The sequence below is a fragment of the Tenrec ecaudatus genome, chromosome 4 (assembly GCF_050624435.1).
Source record: "Tenrec ecaudatus isolate mTenEca1 chromosome 4, mTenEca1.hap1, whole genome shotgun sequence".
Lineage (NCBI taxonomy): Eukaryota > Metazoa > Chordata > Mammalia > Afrosoricida > Tenrecidae > Tenrec > Tenrec ecaudatus.
Genome location: NC_134533.1, coordinates 20416180 through 20428247, shown reverse-complemented (window position 1 = coordinate 20428247; position 12068 = coordinate 20416180). Strand labels below are relative to the sequence as shown.

Sequence of the window (12068 nt, the reverse complement as noted above, 5' to 3'; positions counted from 1 at the left end):
CTCTTTTGATAGCCGGGCACCATCAGCTTTCTTCGCCACATTGGCTTATGTACCCATTTGTCCTCAGCGATCGTGTATCATGGAGGCGTGCACCCAATGAAATGATTTTTTGTTTTTTAATGCCTGATAACTGATCCCTTCAGAAGCACGTGATCACACAGAGTGGTATGTTCTTCCATGCTATTACATTTTCTTCAGGTTTTCTCTAGCCACAACATGGTGCCAGCAGAAGAAAATCAGAGTGCTGGAATCCGCTCCTCCTTTTGGGCTTCTCAGAATTCCCGGACCCCAGCTGCCCCTCTTCACCATCTTCCTGACCATTTACAGAGTCACTGTGGTGGGGAACCTGGGAATAATCATGATCATGAAGATCAACCCTAAGCTCCACACCCCCATGCACTTTTTCCTCAGCCACTTGTCTTTTGTTGATTTCTGCTATTCTAGTAAAGTCATACCAAAACTATTAGAAAACCTGGTTGTGGAAGACAGAACAATCTCCTTTACTGATTGCATTATGCAGTTCTCCTAGGCTTGTATATTTGCCATCGCAGAGACAGTCATGTTGGCAGTGACATCCTATGATCGTTTTGTGGCTGTTTGTCACCCCTTCCTTTACACAGTCATCATGTCCCCAAAGCTCTGTGCATCATTAGTGGTTGGGCCGTATACATGGCGGATAGTCGCTTCCCTGACACTCACTTATTTTCTCCTGACCTTATTCTTCTGTGGCTCTAGAATGATAAATAATTTTGTGTGTGAGCATTCTGTCATTGTTTCCATCTCCTGCTCTGACCCCTACATCAGCCAATGCTTTGTTTGGTTTTCTCCTTCTTCAACCAGGCGAGCAGCCTGGTGATCATCCTCACTATTTATATTGTAATTTTTGTTACTGTCATAAAAATGCCTTCTGATGGGGGATTGTCAAAAGGCCTTCTCCACCTGTGCCTCCCATCTGACTGCCATCACCATTTTTCATGGGACTGTCCTATTCCTTTATTGCGTATCGCATTCCAAACCTCATGGCTCATAGTCAAAGTAGGATCTGCGTTTTACACAGTGGTCATTCCCATGTTGAATCCACTGATCTACAGCCTCAGGAACAAAGATGTGAAGGAGACAGTAAGGAAGTTAGTAAACCACCTAATGTCATCTTGATAACTAATTTATTTATAAAAATAATTTATTACATTGAAGATTTTCTAGTACTTCTACAAGCGATGTTGATTCAAATTATTTAGTTAATTTATGCACCCGAATTTCACATCTATTCTAACATACCAGTTACCCGATAATTTCATTTCTGTTGAAGTATATGTGAAGTAACTAAAATGTAGTGGGTTAAAATGTCTCCCTCAACAATACTCATGTTAACCTGAAACTTCAAAATATGACCTTTTGGGAAATAGAGTCTTTGCGAATGTAATCAAGGTAAGGTAAGACAAGACATACTCTCTAAGAAGCATGTCTGCTGTCATGGAGAAGATTCTGAATCATAATGACCAAATAGATTAGAACTGCTCCCACAGGATTTTCAAGAATTTAATATTTATGGAAACTGACTAGGACGTCTTTCTGTCATGGAGAGATTGTTGGATTCAAAATGCTGGCCTTTGGGTTAGTAGCTCAGTGCATTCCCACTGAGCTATCAAGATTCTTTCCTGTTCTTTCAGGTTAGGCCATAATTCCAATGAAACTGTGTGTATGACAGGCAGACAAAGACAGTCAGTCACATAGACAAGAGGACCATGTGGAGTTGGAGGCAGAACTTGGATTTCTGCCGCTACAAGTCCAGGAACACAGGTGTTATCTGACACTACAACAGAAAAAAGGATTTTCCTATGTGGTCTTTGGCGGGCACATGTTCCTGCCAAAACATTTATTTAAAGCATTTTTCATCAGAAATGTAGGAACGTTTCCATTTTGGTAAGCTCCAAGCTTGTAGTAATTTCTCGGGCAGCCCTAACAAACCCATATTGAGAAACTTTTAGTGAATTCTCATTAAGCTTGATTTATTTACTCACATTTTTTTGTTTTGATTATTTTCCAAGCAACTGCAGCTTTTACTAACCTCCCATTCTTATTCTAACTCATGTCCCCACCCCTTCATCTCTGGTAAGGGCCCTAGTTTATAGGCTCAATTAGCTAATGCTGCAAATAATTTAATATTGCATTGCCAACTTAAATTTAAGATGAAGAATCAAGAGGAAAACCAGAAGGCTGTGATGGTAAAGAGGAAAATATAACTTTGGATAGATGTTTCCTTTAAAAGCATTAATATTTTTGAAGATGTTGAGGGCAGTCATGTCCCAGAGATAAAATTCTCTGATTCAGTGAAATATACATTATGTTCTCATATGGAAAGCCATACATCTTGAGAAAAAAAATTCAATAAACCAATATGCTGACACAGAAGTATGAATTATATTCCTAACTGGAAAGGACATTAACTCTGAGAAATAGAAAAATATGTTCACACCCATTAAAGGATAAAAGCCTCAACTCTATTTGGGAAACAAGGCGGTCTTTTTGTGAAATAATCTCACTGTCCTTCTAAATCTGTCAATGGGCCAAATTCTCTTTCTCACCCAGTCTCTGTCATTGGTTGCCACTGCTAGTGACTGGAATTTTAGTTCAGTTTCAATATAATAAGTAAGTATGAGACCCACAATGATTGGACTGAGCTGAGGCAGGTTAGTGCCTCTGCTTCCCTGCAAGTCCCCTGAGGTCAGCAGCTGCCCCCTGAAATCAGGAGAGTGAAGGACAATGCCTGGAATGCCTGACTACCTGAGAACCAGTCAGCTTGCCTGCCAGTGTTGATCAACTACATCCTGGGCAATAAACCTTGCTGCTGCTGCATGAAACCCCCTCTCCCCACTTTCCTTTAAAAACTCTGGACACCAGACAAAGCCCGCGATCCCTCTGGGCTACTTGCTAGACCATGGGGCTTTAGGCGGACCGGCCCCCACTCCCAATAAAGCTATTTCTGTTTCTGCTCTCCCTATGTCCTTTCATTTATCTTAGTCTCTCTCCCTATACCTCAGCTTACCTCTCACACAAAACTTAAGCTGGAGGCTTCTCCTGACTCAGGTAACTGCTGGGGCTGACAAACAGGAAGTAGTATGTTGAAACAGGAACATCACAGGCTGACGGATGCAGATTTGAATGAATCTGAGGTTGGAAATTCATTGACTGCTTAGGATCCATAGGGGATATAATAGGGTGTCCACAAGCCAGATGCAGTATCCAGATTCAGCAGAAGAATTGTGCTTCTTGGGGACAGGGCCAATTTATACTGAGTATGTCATACCCCAAATGAAGCCTTCCTCAATTATATCAAAGGTGTGAACAGATTAAGAAGATGTTACTCTACCTTATTCATTCCCAAACTCCTTGGCTACTTCACAGAATATCCCACCATGTTAACAAAAAGATTTCAGCAATCTGTTAGGTAATATAGTGAGAGAATCCTGGCGCCCCCAAGTATACATAAAACCGAATTACCAAACAGGCCGACACCCTGCTTCCACCCACTGCTAGCACAAGTCAGTTGGTACAGCCACTGTGTCAATACATCTCCTTGAGGGTCTCTGTGTTAGTCTGGGTAGACTAGAGAAACAAATCCATGGACACACATATGTGTATAAGAAAGAAATTTATATATAAGCGCAATTGAACATTGAGAAAACATCCCAGCCCAGTCCAGATCAAGTCCACAAGTCCAATATTAGCCCACATTTCCAATATCAATCTATAAAGTTCTCTTCAGACTCACGGAATACATGTAATGATGCTGAATGCAGAAGATCACAGGCCAGTGGGCAGAAAGTCTTTTAATCCAGTGTCATTGGAAACATCTCAGTGCTGGCAGGGGTCTCTCTGTGGCTTCTCTGGCTTCCGAGGTCTGGTTGCGTCCATGTGGCTTGTCTTCTGCAATGTCTCCCAGGAAGTAGCAGGGGGAAAGAGGTGTCTTCCACCTATAAGGAGGAAGTACCAGATTTCCCAGAATTCTCTGGACAAAGCCATGCTCACACAGAGGTCTCATTGGCTATCTCCAGATTGACAGCCTAGACTCTGCCCCTACACTCTTAATCCTTAAATTGACACCAGAGTAGGTGACTGCCACGGTCTCTCTTGATGACTCTCTGCTTTTAGAAGCAGTTCCTTCTCTAGAAACTCATCCCTCCTGATCAGATGTCTAAAATATTTGCACAAATCTTGCCATCCTAACCATCTGTATTTCTTCAACATAGATTTGTTCATTTTTTTGAAAAGTCCATGGTATAACCAATATTCACCAACCTTGTGGAAACAACAACAAAATTAAATCCTATTGAAGCAGTGAGAATGTCAGAGTTCTAAAGGAATTCTGAACCTAATCATAGCTAATCAGGAATGTGCATATGAGAGAATTATTAATAAGAACCCAAAGGCATTATATCTTAGCTCTTACCTTCTTAGTCCCTTTTCCCAAAACATTATGAAATTCTATTATTGTTAAAGATGTTTAACATGATATCACTGATAAAATGTTATGGCTGGAAGAACCTCTTTAAATAATTCACACATAAACACAAACAGACTAAAATTTTGCCAACTTGGGAAAGCAAGGTTGTTTTAGCACTTGGCTGTGGTTTTATCACTTCAGTGTTTGCAGATGTCAGTAATGTATGTACCTTTGTAATGTGAACACAACTGGGTCCCATCCTGAGGAATTCTGATCTCAGCAGGTTTATTTGGATCAAGAATCATCTTAACCAAGAATTTGGGCAGTTCTATGATAGATGTGGCAGAGATCTTTGACATGAGGAATCCTGCCTTAAATAAGTTTTATTAATTCTGCAAGGTCTTTAGTAGCGTGCAGATAAAGTCCGGTAGTTAATTTCATATGGCAAGTTTTCGATATGATTTCCTAGAAATCCCAGGCATTAATAATAAGAGAAATAAGCTGTGTCTTGGCATTATTAATTGGTTTGAGGCATAATTGCTAGGTAGTCTCCAGAGTGTCAGTCTCAAGAGCTGTAGAGTTAAATGTAAAAGCCATGGTGTTCTTGCTGTACCGTTTACAGAGAAACTTGAGGGCGGTGGCTTGTTTGTAGCAGGTGAGTTGAGACACAATGTTTTTTGTATATGAGTGAAACACTGAGATATTATTTTCCTCATATGATATTTGGGTTTTATCTTGAACTTAGTCAATGTAACTGCTAAGTCTGAACCTAATCTTATTAAGATTAATGACCATGTAAATATTTGGCTGAATTATCCATTGCCATCCATTTCACAAATGACAGAATAAGCTTTCTAACTAGAGATGGACATTTATCCATATTTTCTTTATAGGTACCTTAAATTCTATGTGCTATTTTATGAAATTGACTCAGTAAATTATAATTCACATGCAAACTGAGCTTTCTGCTTAGTTCTGCAATAACTCTAATAAACTTTGGGGCCTCATATATATGTATAAACACACACACAAAAAGAGAGAGAGAGATGCAGTGAGTTAGGTATTGAGTAGCTAATTGAAAATGGCGGTAATTAAGATCCACCCTCCACTCTGCAAAAGAAAGATGAGGCTGCTTGAGATGAGAACAGGATAGTGTCCAACTACCATGACCAACTCCTCTGAAAAAGATCACATTCCAAGGCCCTGGATAGACTGCAAGACAAATGTAGAACAGAGTTCAAAATTACAAGAGAGCAGGGTTACTAGTTGGAAAGAGACAGACAGGACCCCTGAGACTATGGCTCCTAGTCATTCTGCGGGTCGGGAAGAGAAAGCACCCCTCTGTTATAATAATCAGCCACTTAAGGTCCTTTTTTTCAAGTGAGCATTTAACCAAGGATATAGCCAGAAGCTTAGGAAAGATAGAAGAATGGGAACAGAAAACCTAAGGAGAAATTGAAAGAAAATGTGAATGAATTACTGAATGTAAAACTGATGCTTTGTTCTGTAAGCCACCTAATTCATTATGAAAACGCATGGAAAGAAGCATTTATAGTCTTTCTACCTAGGGTAGATATGTGCTGGAATTGCCTTGATGGCAGTGGGTTTTGTTTTTACATGCTTGGGATGTAACAGAAGCTGAGCTTTTTGGTTATATAGAATGCCTGGATTGTCAAGGAAACTACTACTTAAGTCATAACCCAAGCCTTACTTAAGTCGCAAACTCTAATAAAGTGCATGCTCTACGTAGGTCAAAAGAAAGCCCTTGCCTTCCTTAACCTAAACCTCTTGACAACTTAGACATTCAACAAATGAAAAAATAGCCCTTATGGAATAACCAAAGCTAACAGGATTGCTCTAGTATATTTGTAAGTTCTTTAAGAATAAACACATACTCTAACTATTTGTTGTTGTAGTCCTTAAAATATTTTAATTAGACAATAAAAGCAGGAAAAATATTTTAATTAATTTGAATACGTGAGAAAAATACAGTAACATTATATTTTGTTTTGAGGCAGTTTGCTTTTTTTCCCCCTCCCTTGCATGTACAATGAGCGACATGTGCTCAGTATCAGTTATGTGCCTTGTATGTACTCGCTACATGTCAACCTATGCACAAATAGAGCTTCCACACCCTTCAACATTAGAAGCATCTGAATAGTTATTCAAGGGGCCGTGGATAGGAGGCATCAGCTAGACGTGCAATGCAAATGGAAGCTGTCTGGATGAGACCTCTCCTTTGTGGAGAGCATTGGGTTTGACAACTGTTTCTTCTCAGACTGAGTCCTGGCACACTTTGTTCACCCCCATGCATATTCTCTTTTGGCAGGGATGACTCTCTCCTCCCACCCAGTTCGCTTCCAAAGAAGTGCGGTGGCGGCTAAGAAAAATCGGAGTGTGGAGACCACCTTTGCTCTCTTGGGTTTTACAGACTATCCTAAGCTCCAGATTCCTCTCTTTCTTGTATTCCTGATCATGTACTTTGTCACCGTTATAGGGAATCTCGGAATGATAGTAATCATCAGGATCAACCTTAAATTTCACACCCCTGTGTACTTTTTCCTTAGTCGCCTTTCTTTTGTCGATATTTGCTATTCCTCCATCGTTACTCCGAAGCTGCTTGAAAACTTGGTGGCAGATGATAAAAGGATCTTCTATGCTAGCAGCATGCTGCAGTACTTTCTGTCCTGTACTGCGGTGGTGACTGAGTCCTTCCTGCTGCCTGTCATGGCCTATGACTGTTTGTGGCTATCTGCAGCCCTCTGCTCTATGCAGTGGACATGTCTCAGAGGCTCTGTGCCCTGCTGGTGGCTGGCTAATACCTGTGGGGCATGTATGGCTCCTTGCTACTCCTTTGCTATGCTCTCTTGTTAGACTTCTCTGAACATAACATAATCAACCACTTTTTCTGTGAGTATACTGCTCTGATAGCTGTCTCTAGCTCTGACGTGCACATTCCCCACCTTCTGCTTTTTGGGTTTGCCACCTTCAATGAAGTGAGCACACTAATAATCATCCTCACGTCGTATGTTTTCATTTTTGTGACTGTGCTGAAAATCCGTTCTGCCAGTGGACATCGCAAAGCCTTCTCCACCTGCGCTTCTCACCTGACTGCCATCATCATCGTTCACGGCACCATTCTTTCCCTCTACTGTGTGCCTAACTCCCCAAACTCCCGGCATACGGTCAAAGTGGCTTCCATGTTCCACACCGTGGTGAACCCCATGCTGAACCCCCTCATCTACAGCCTGAGGAACAAAGATGTGAAGGATGTCTTCAGGAAATTAATAAAGACAAAAGTCCCATTTCACTGAATCCATTGCAAACGATGGTTTCCAAAGCAATGGAGTCACAGATGCCTGTAAATATGGTAGCATGCACTGGTAAGAGATGGTTGTAAATGAATGTCATGTGAAGATAATGTAACTTTGTAAATTTAGTTCCCTTGAACATCCCAAAGAATCTTAATCCTGGGGGGAATTCCACAGGAGTTAAAATCCATGCAGTATCTATTTGTTTACATATATATATATATACCCAAAAACTATAAATCTCAATAGATAAAAGATAAACAATAGCAGAATATTATGTTTAAGGCAAAACATTGCTTGGATGTTATCTACCTGACAGACTTAGAGTTGCATTTTGACAAACTTTTTCACATTTAAGACACAAACAAAGTATATGAAGTAGACCACTGTTTATATCCCATTTCTTAAAAGAGGAAACAAAAAGGCAAAGAGGTTAAATGCATTGCCTAATCGCATCTACCTAGTTTGAGACAAAGAATAACTGGCAGTGTAATGGTGAAGCACCCGGATCTTGCAGCTTGAATCCACCTCAGTGAGGGAAGATACCTGATGAGCTTGTTCTCATAAAGATTTACAGACTATAAAATCCAAGGGGGCAGTTCGACTTTCTCCTTTGGAATCACTAAACATTGGAAGTCAATTGCTTGGTTCTTAGTCTTAATGAAGCTACTTAATTCTGTTTACTCTGAGAATGCTTATAAATGAATCCGTTTAAACTATCATCCCCAAGATACAAAATTTTCTATAAGCATGCTGCTTTCTCTTTTAACCAAATATGGAGCATAATGTTAGTGAGATGATATCAACTCATTACAGAAAACTCTCTCTTAGTTATTAATGGATATGACATTAAATGGTTTACCTTCAAAGTGATTTCTTGTGTGTGTGTGTGTGTGTGTGTGTTAATCATGGTTTTCAAACACATGGAGGAAGCATTGAGACTCTGATGGGTGGATATATGGCTAGGTGGTAAAGGTGAATAATTCTTGTTGGGCACATTTGTCCCTTGGATTCTGTACCTCCTGTGGAGAAGCAAGCAGCCGTGCACTTGGAACAATCACCTCACCTTGTAGGCAGAGAGGAAAAGAACATCATAGTGTTACATAAGTAATGTGCAGAAGTCCAAGGAATTTGTGGTTTACACAAGCCTGCATAACTAGAAAAAACTTGGTTTAGGAAGGGAACTTAGCATTTTTTACTCCAATTTTAGTGTATTTTTAGTCTGTTAGCTCTGAGATTCTCAGTCTGAAAGGTCATGAAAATCAAGTTACCTATTAGAATGTCTACACACTGGGGCCATTGTAATGTACCCACATTATTCCTAGGTACTCAAAGGTTGCATTACTGATCTGGAAAGCTTTCTAAGATAATTAGCCTGACTTACATTTATTGGGACCAGAATGAATGTAATACAAAATTCATCCTAGAATAACAAGATATCATACTTTAAAGTTCTTCTCTAGTTAAATGTAAATGAATAAACAATTACAGAATTTCAGGAAAAAAAGACTAAAAATATTAACTCAAATTAGAGAATTAAGGCTAATCCCACAAACTGAGGCTGTATAGGGCCTGCAGTGAGCAAAGTTATGAAAACATTAATAAACCAAAACCTTGAGGAAGTAAATCTAGGGCTCAGGAACATAATTTTGGGGTACATCAAGGTCAATTAGCATAAAATAGTTCACCAAGACAATATTCTACATTATACTTTTATAAGTAGTGACTAGAATATTAAAAACTTGAATAATTTTTGGTGCAAAAATTAATCCTCCCCCCCCAATCTGGAGCAAATAAAATTGAAGACCATCAAAGAATATAGAAATAATGAGTTGAAAAAATAAATGGTCTCTACAGGTTTTGGCCTCCATAGCCCAGAGACCAGAAGACCTAGCTGGTACCTGCTTGTCACTGCTGACCAGTCTGAAAGGCATAATATAGGATGTCCTAGATTGTTGTTGGTGCTGTTACGTGTCATAGAATTGGTTCTGACTCGTTGCAACCAAAAGTATAAAAGTACAAAACACCACTCCATCCTATGCCAGCCTCAAAATTCTTGTCATGTGTGAGACTGTTTTTATCACCATAGAGTCTATCCTGGCCAAGACCTCTATTTTTGCTACTCATCTACTTTGCCAAGCATGATGCCCTTTTCCAGAGACTAGTCACTCCTGATAACATGTCCAAAATACATGAGACAAAGTCTCACCATCCTTGCCTTGAAGGAGCATTCTGACTCTACTTCTTCCAAGACAGAGTGGTTTGTTCTTTTAACAGAACATGTTATTTACAATATTCTTCACCAGCACCATAATTCAACTGCATCTATTGTTCTTCAGCCTTCTTTATTCAACACTCAAATTTCACATGCACATGAGGCAATTGAAAGTACCATGGCATTGGTCAGTCTACAAAGTAACAGCCTTGTTTTTCAACACTTTAAAGAGGACTTATGCAGCAGATTCGTCTAATGCAATGCATCATTTGATCTCTTGATTGCTCCTCATGGCATTATTTGTAGATCCTAGCAAGACAACCTCCTTGACTACTTCAACCTTATCTCCATTTATCATGATGTTACCTATTGATCCAGTTTTGTGGATTTTGGTGTTCTTTACATTGAGCTGTAATCTATATTGAAGATTCACGCTCCATAGAATCCAGTTTCTATGATTGTTTGCTCAACATGCATATTGAATGAGTATGAATGAGATTGAATGAGTATGGTAAGAGGATACATACACATTTCTTGATTTTAAAGATCCTAGACAGAGTGGAACAAAACAAAAAATACTGAAACTATACCATACTCATTTGAGACTAGTGGAACCCATGAGATGATGGCTCTTCACTCACTCACTCACTCACTCACTCACTCACTCACTCACTGCCATTGAGTGAAATCTGACTCATAGTGACCCAATAGAACAGGATAGATATGCCTCTCATGGTTTCCAAAGCCATAATTCTTTACATGAGTAGAAAGTCTGATTTTTTTCCCATTGGAACAGATAGTGGGTTCAAACAGCTTATTTATTTGGCAGTTACCAGCCCAGTGTGGAACCCGCTATGTCACTAGGGTTTCCATGATGATCTTTTGAAAACTAAAAATCAAATTCAATTCCACTGAGTCCATGCTGATTTATACGGACTCACTAGTGACCCTACAGAACTGCCCCTGGATTTACTGGTACTCTAGAGAGAAAAATCTCATCTTTCTCCTTTGAACCACCTGTTGGTTTCTAACTGTTAACCTTGTGGTTAGTAGCCCAATTCATAAGCCACCAGCTGTCTTAGATACCCTTAAAGCCTGAAACCAAACTCATCCTTGTGGCTGAACTATATACCAAACAATAGGCCTACATGTTGAACAATAAATCTGAGGAGTTATGCACTTCTTAAAGGTTCCAACTATATGCAATCAAAAGGGCATAATGCCCAGAAGACAAGAACATTCAGGGAAAATACGCCAATGAGGAATGTGAAAAAAAAAAATCTTGCTTTTTATTAATTGAAGCTTAAATTCTTTGAAATCTCAAATTGTTCATTTAAAGAAAGCAGATAATATGCAGTTTTCATTGTAGGGTTTACTGAATACATTCCACATAAAGAAAAAACAAAAAGCAAGAAAAATGCAAGTGGGAAGAATATTACTACCTTGTGGGTATTACAATCAATGTTACAAAACAAAGTGAATATGAATCGTTGAACAGACACCGAGTTAGCCATGTTAACATTCACCCAAATCACAATAATTTTTCTTTTTTCTCTCAAGAAAGAATACACAATTTATATGCCCCAAATGAATTAATGTCAAATGCATTTTTTAAAGTAAAGGAAGTCAGAATCAGAATTTATATCATATACAATTCAATTACATGGCATTTTAGATAACAAATGAATAGTAAAATAGGAAGTATATGCATTTTCACTACAAACTAACAAAGTTAAAGCATTTATTGAATACTATAGTTTAGGGAATGTGTAAGATAAAAGGATTTACTGGAAGTGAACATTGGAATGACCCCTCAAGGCTAAGTTAGTAACCTCTCTTAAAACTATAGTTTTATTTTATGGCCTAGCAAATCTAAATTCTACAAATCAATTATATGTATCTATATGTATAAAACAAAATTTAAAAAAGGATAGTCATTGCATCATTATTTGTAGTAGCAAACAGTGAGTGGCCACAGCAGAGGAAGAAAGAGATTCAGGGATAGGAGGAGGATATGAAAAAATGATCAGTAAAATAAATGATAAGGTGGTTATTAAAATATAATATTAAGATAAGTAGGTATCAAGGTTTTCTGATG

At 38.9% G+C, this 12068-nt stretch overlaps 1 protein-coding gene and 1 pseudogene across 1 annotated transcript; both read left to right on the top strand.

The window, feature by feature from the left end:
* The first annotated feature begins 216 nt into the window (after positions 1 to 216).
* LOC142445726 (olfactory receptor 5D13-like) lies at positions 217 to 1155 on the top strand (annotated as a pseudogene).
* A 5620-nt stretch (positions 1156 to 6775) lies between these two features.
* LOC142445725 (olfactory receptor 5D14-like) lies at positions 6776 to 7758 on the top strand. Its single transcript, XM_075547655.1, is given in 2 exon segments — positions 6776 to 7181; positions 7184 to 7758. Coding segments are annotated over 2 exon segments (981 nt in total).
* The last annotated feature ends 4310 nt before the right edge of the window (positions 7759 to 12068 follow it).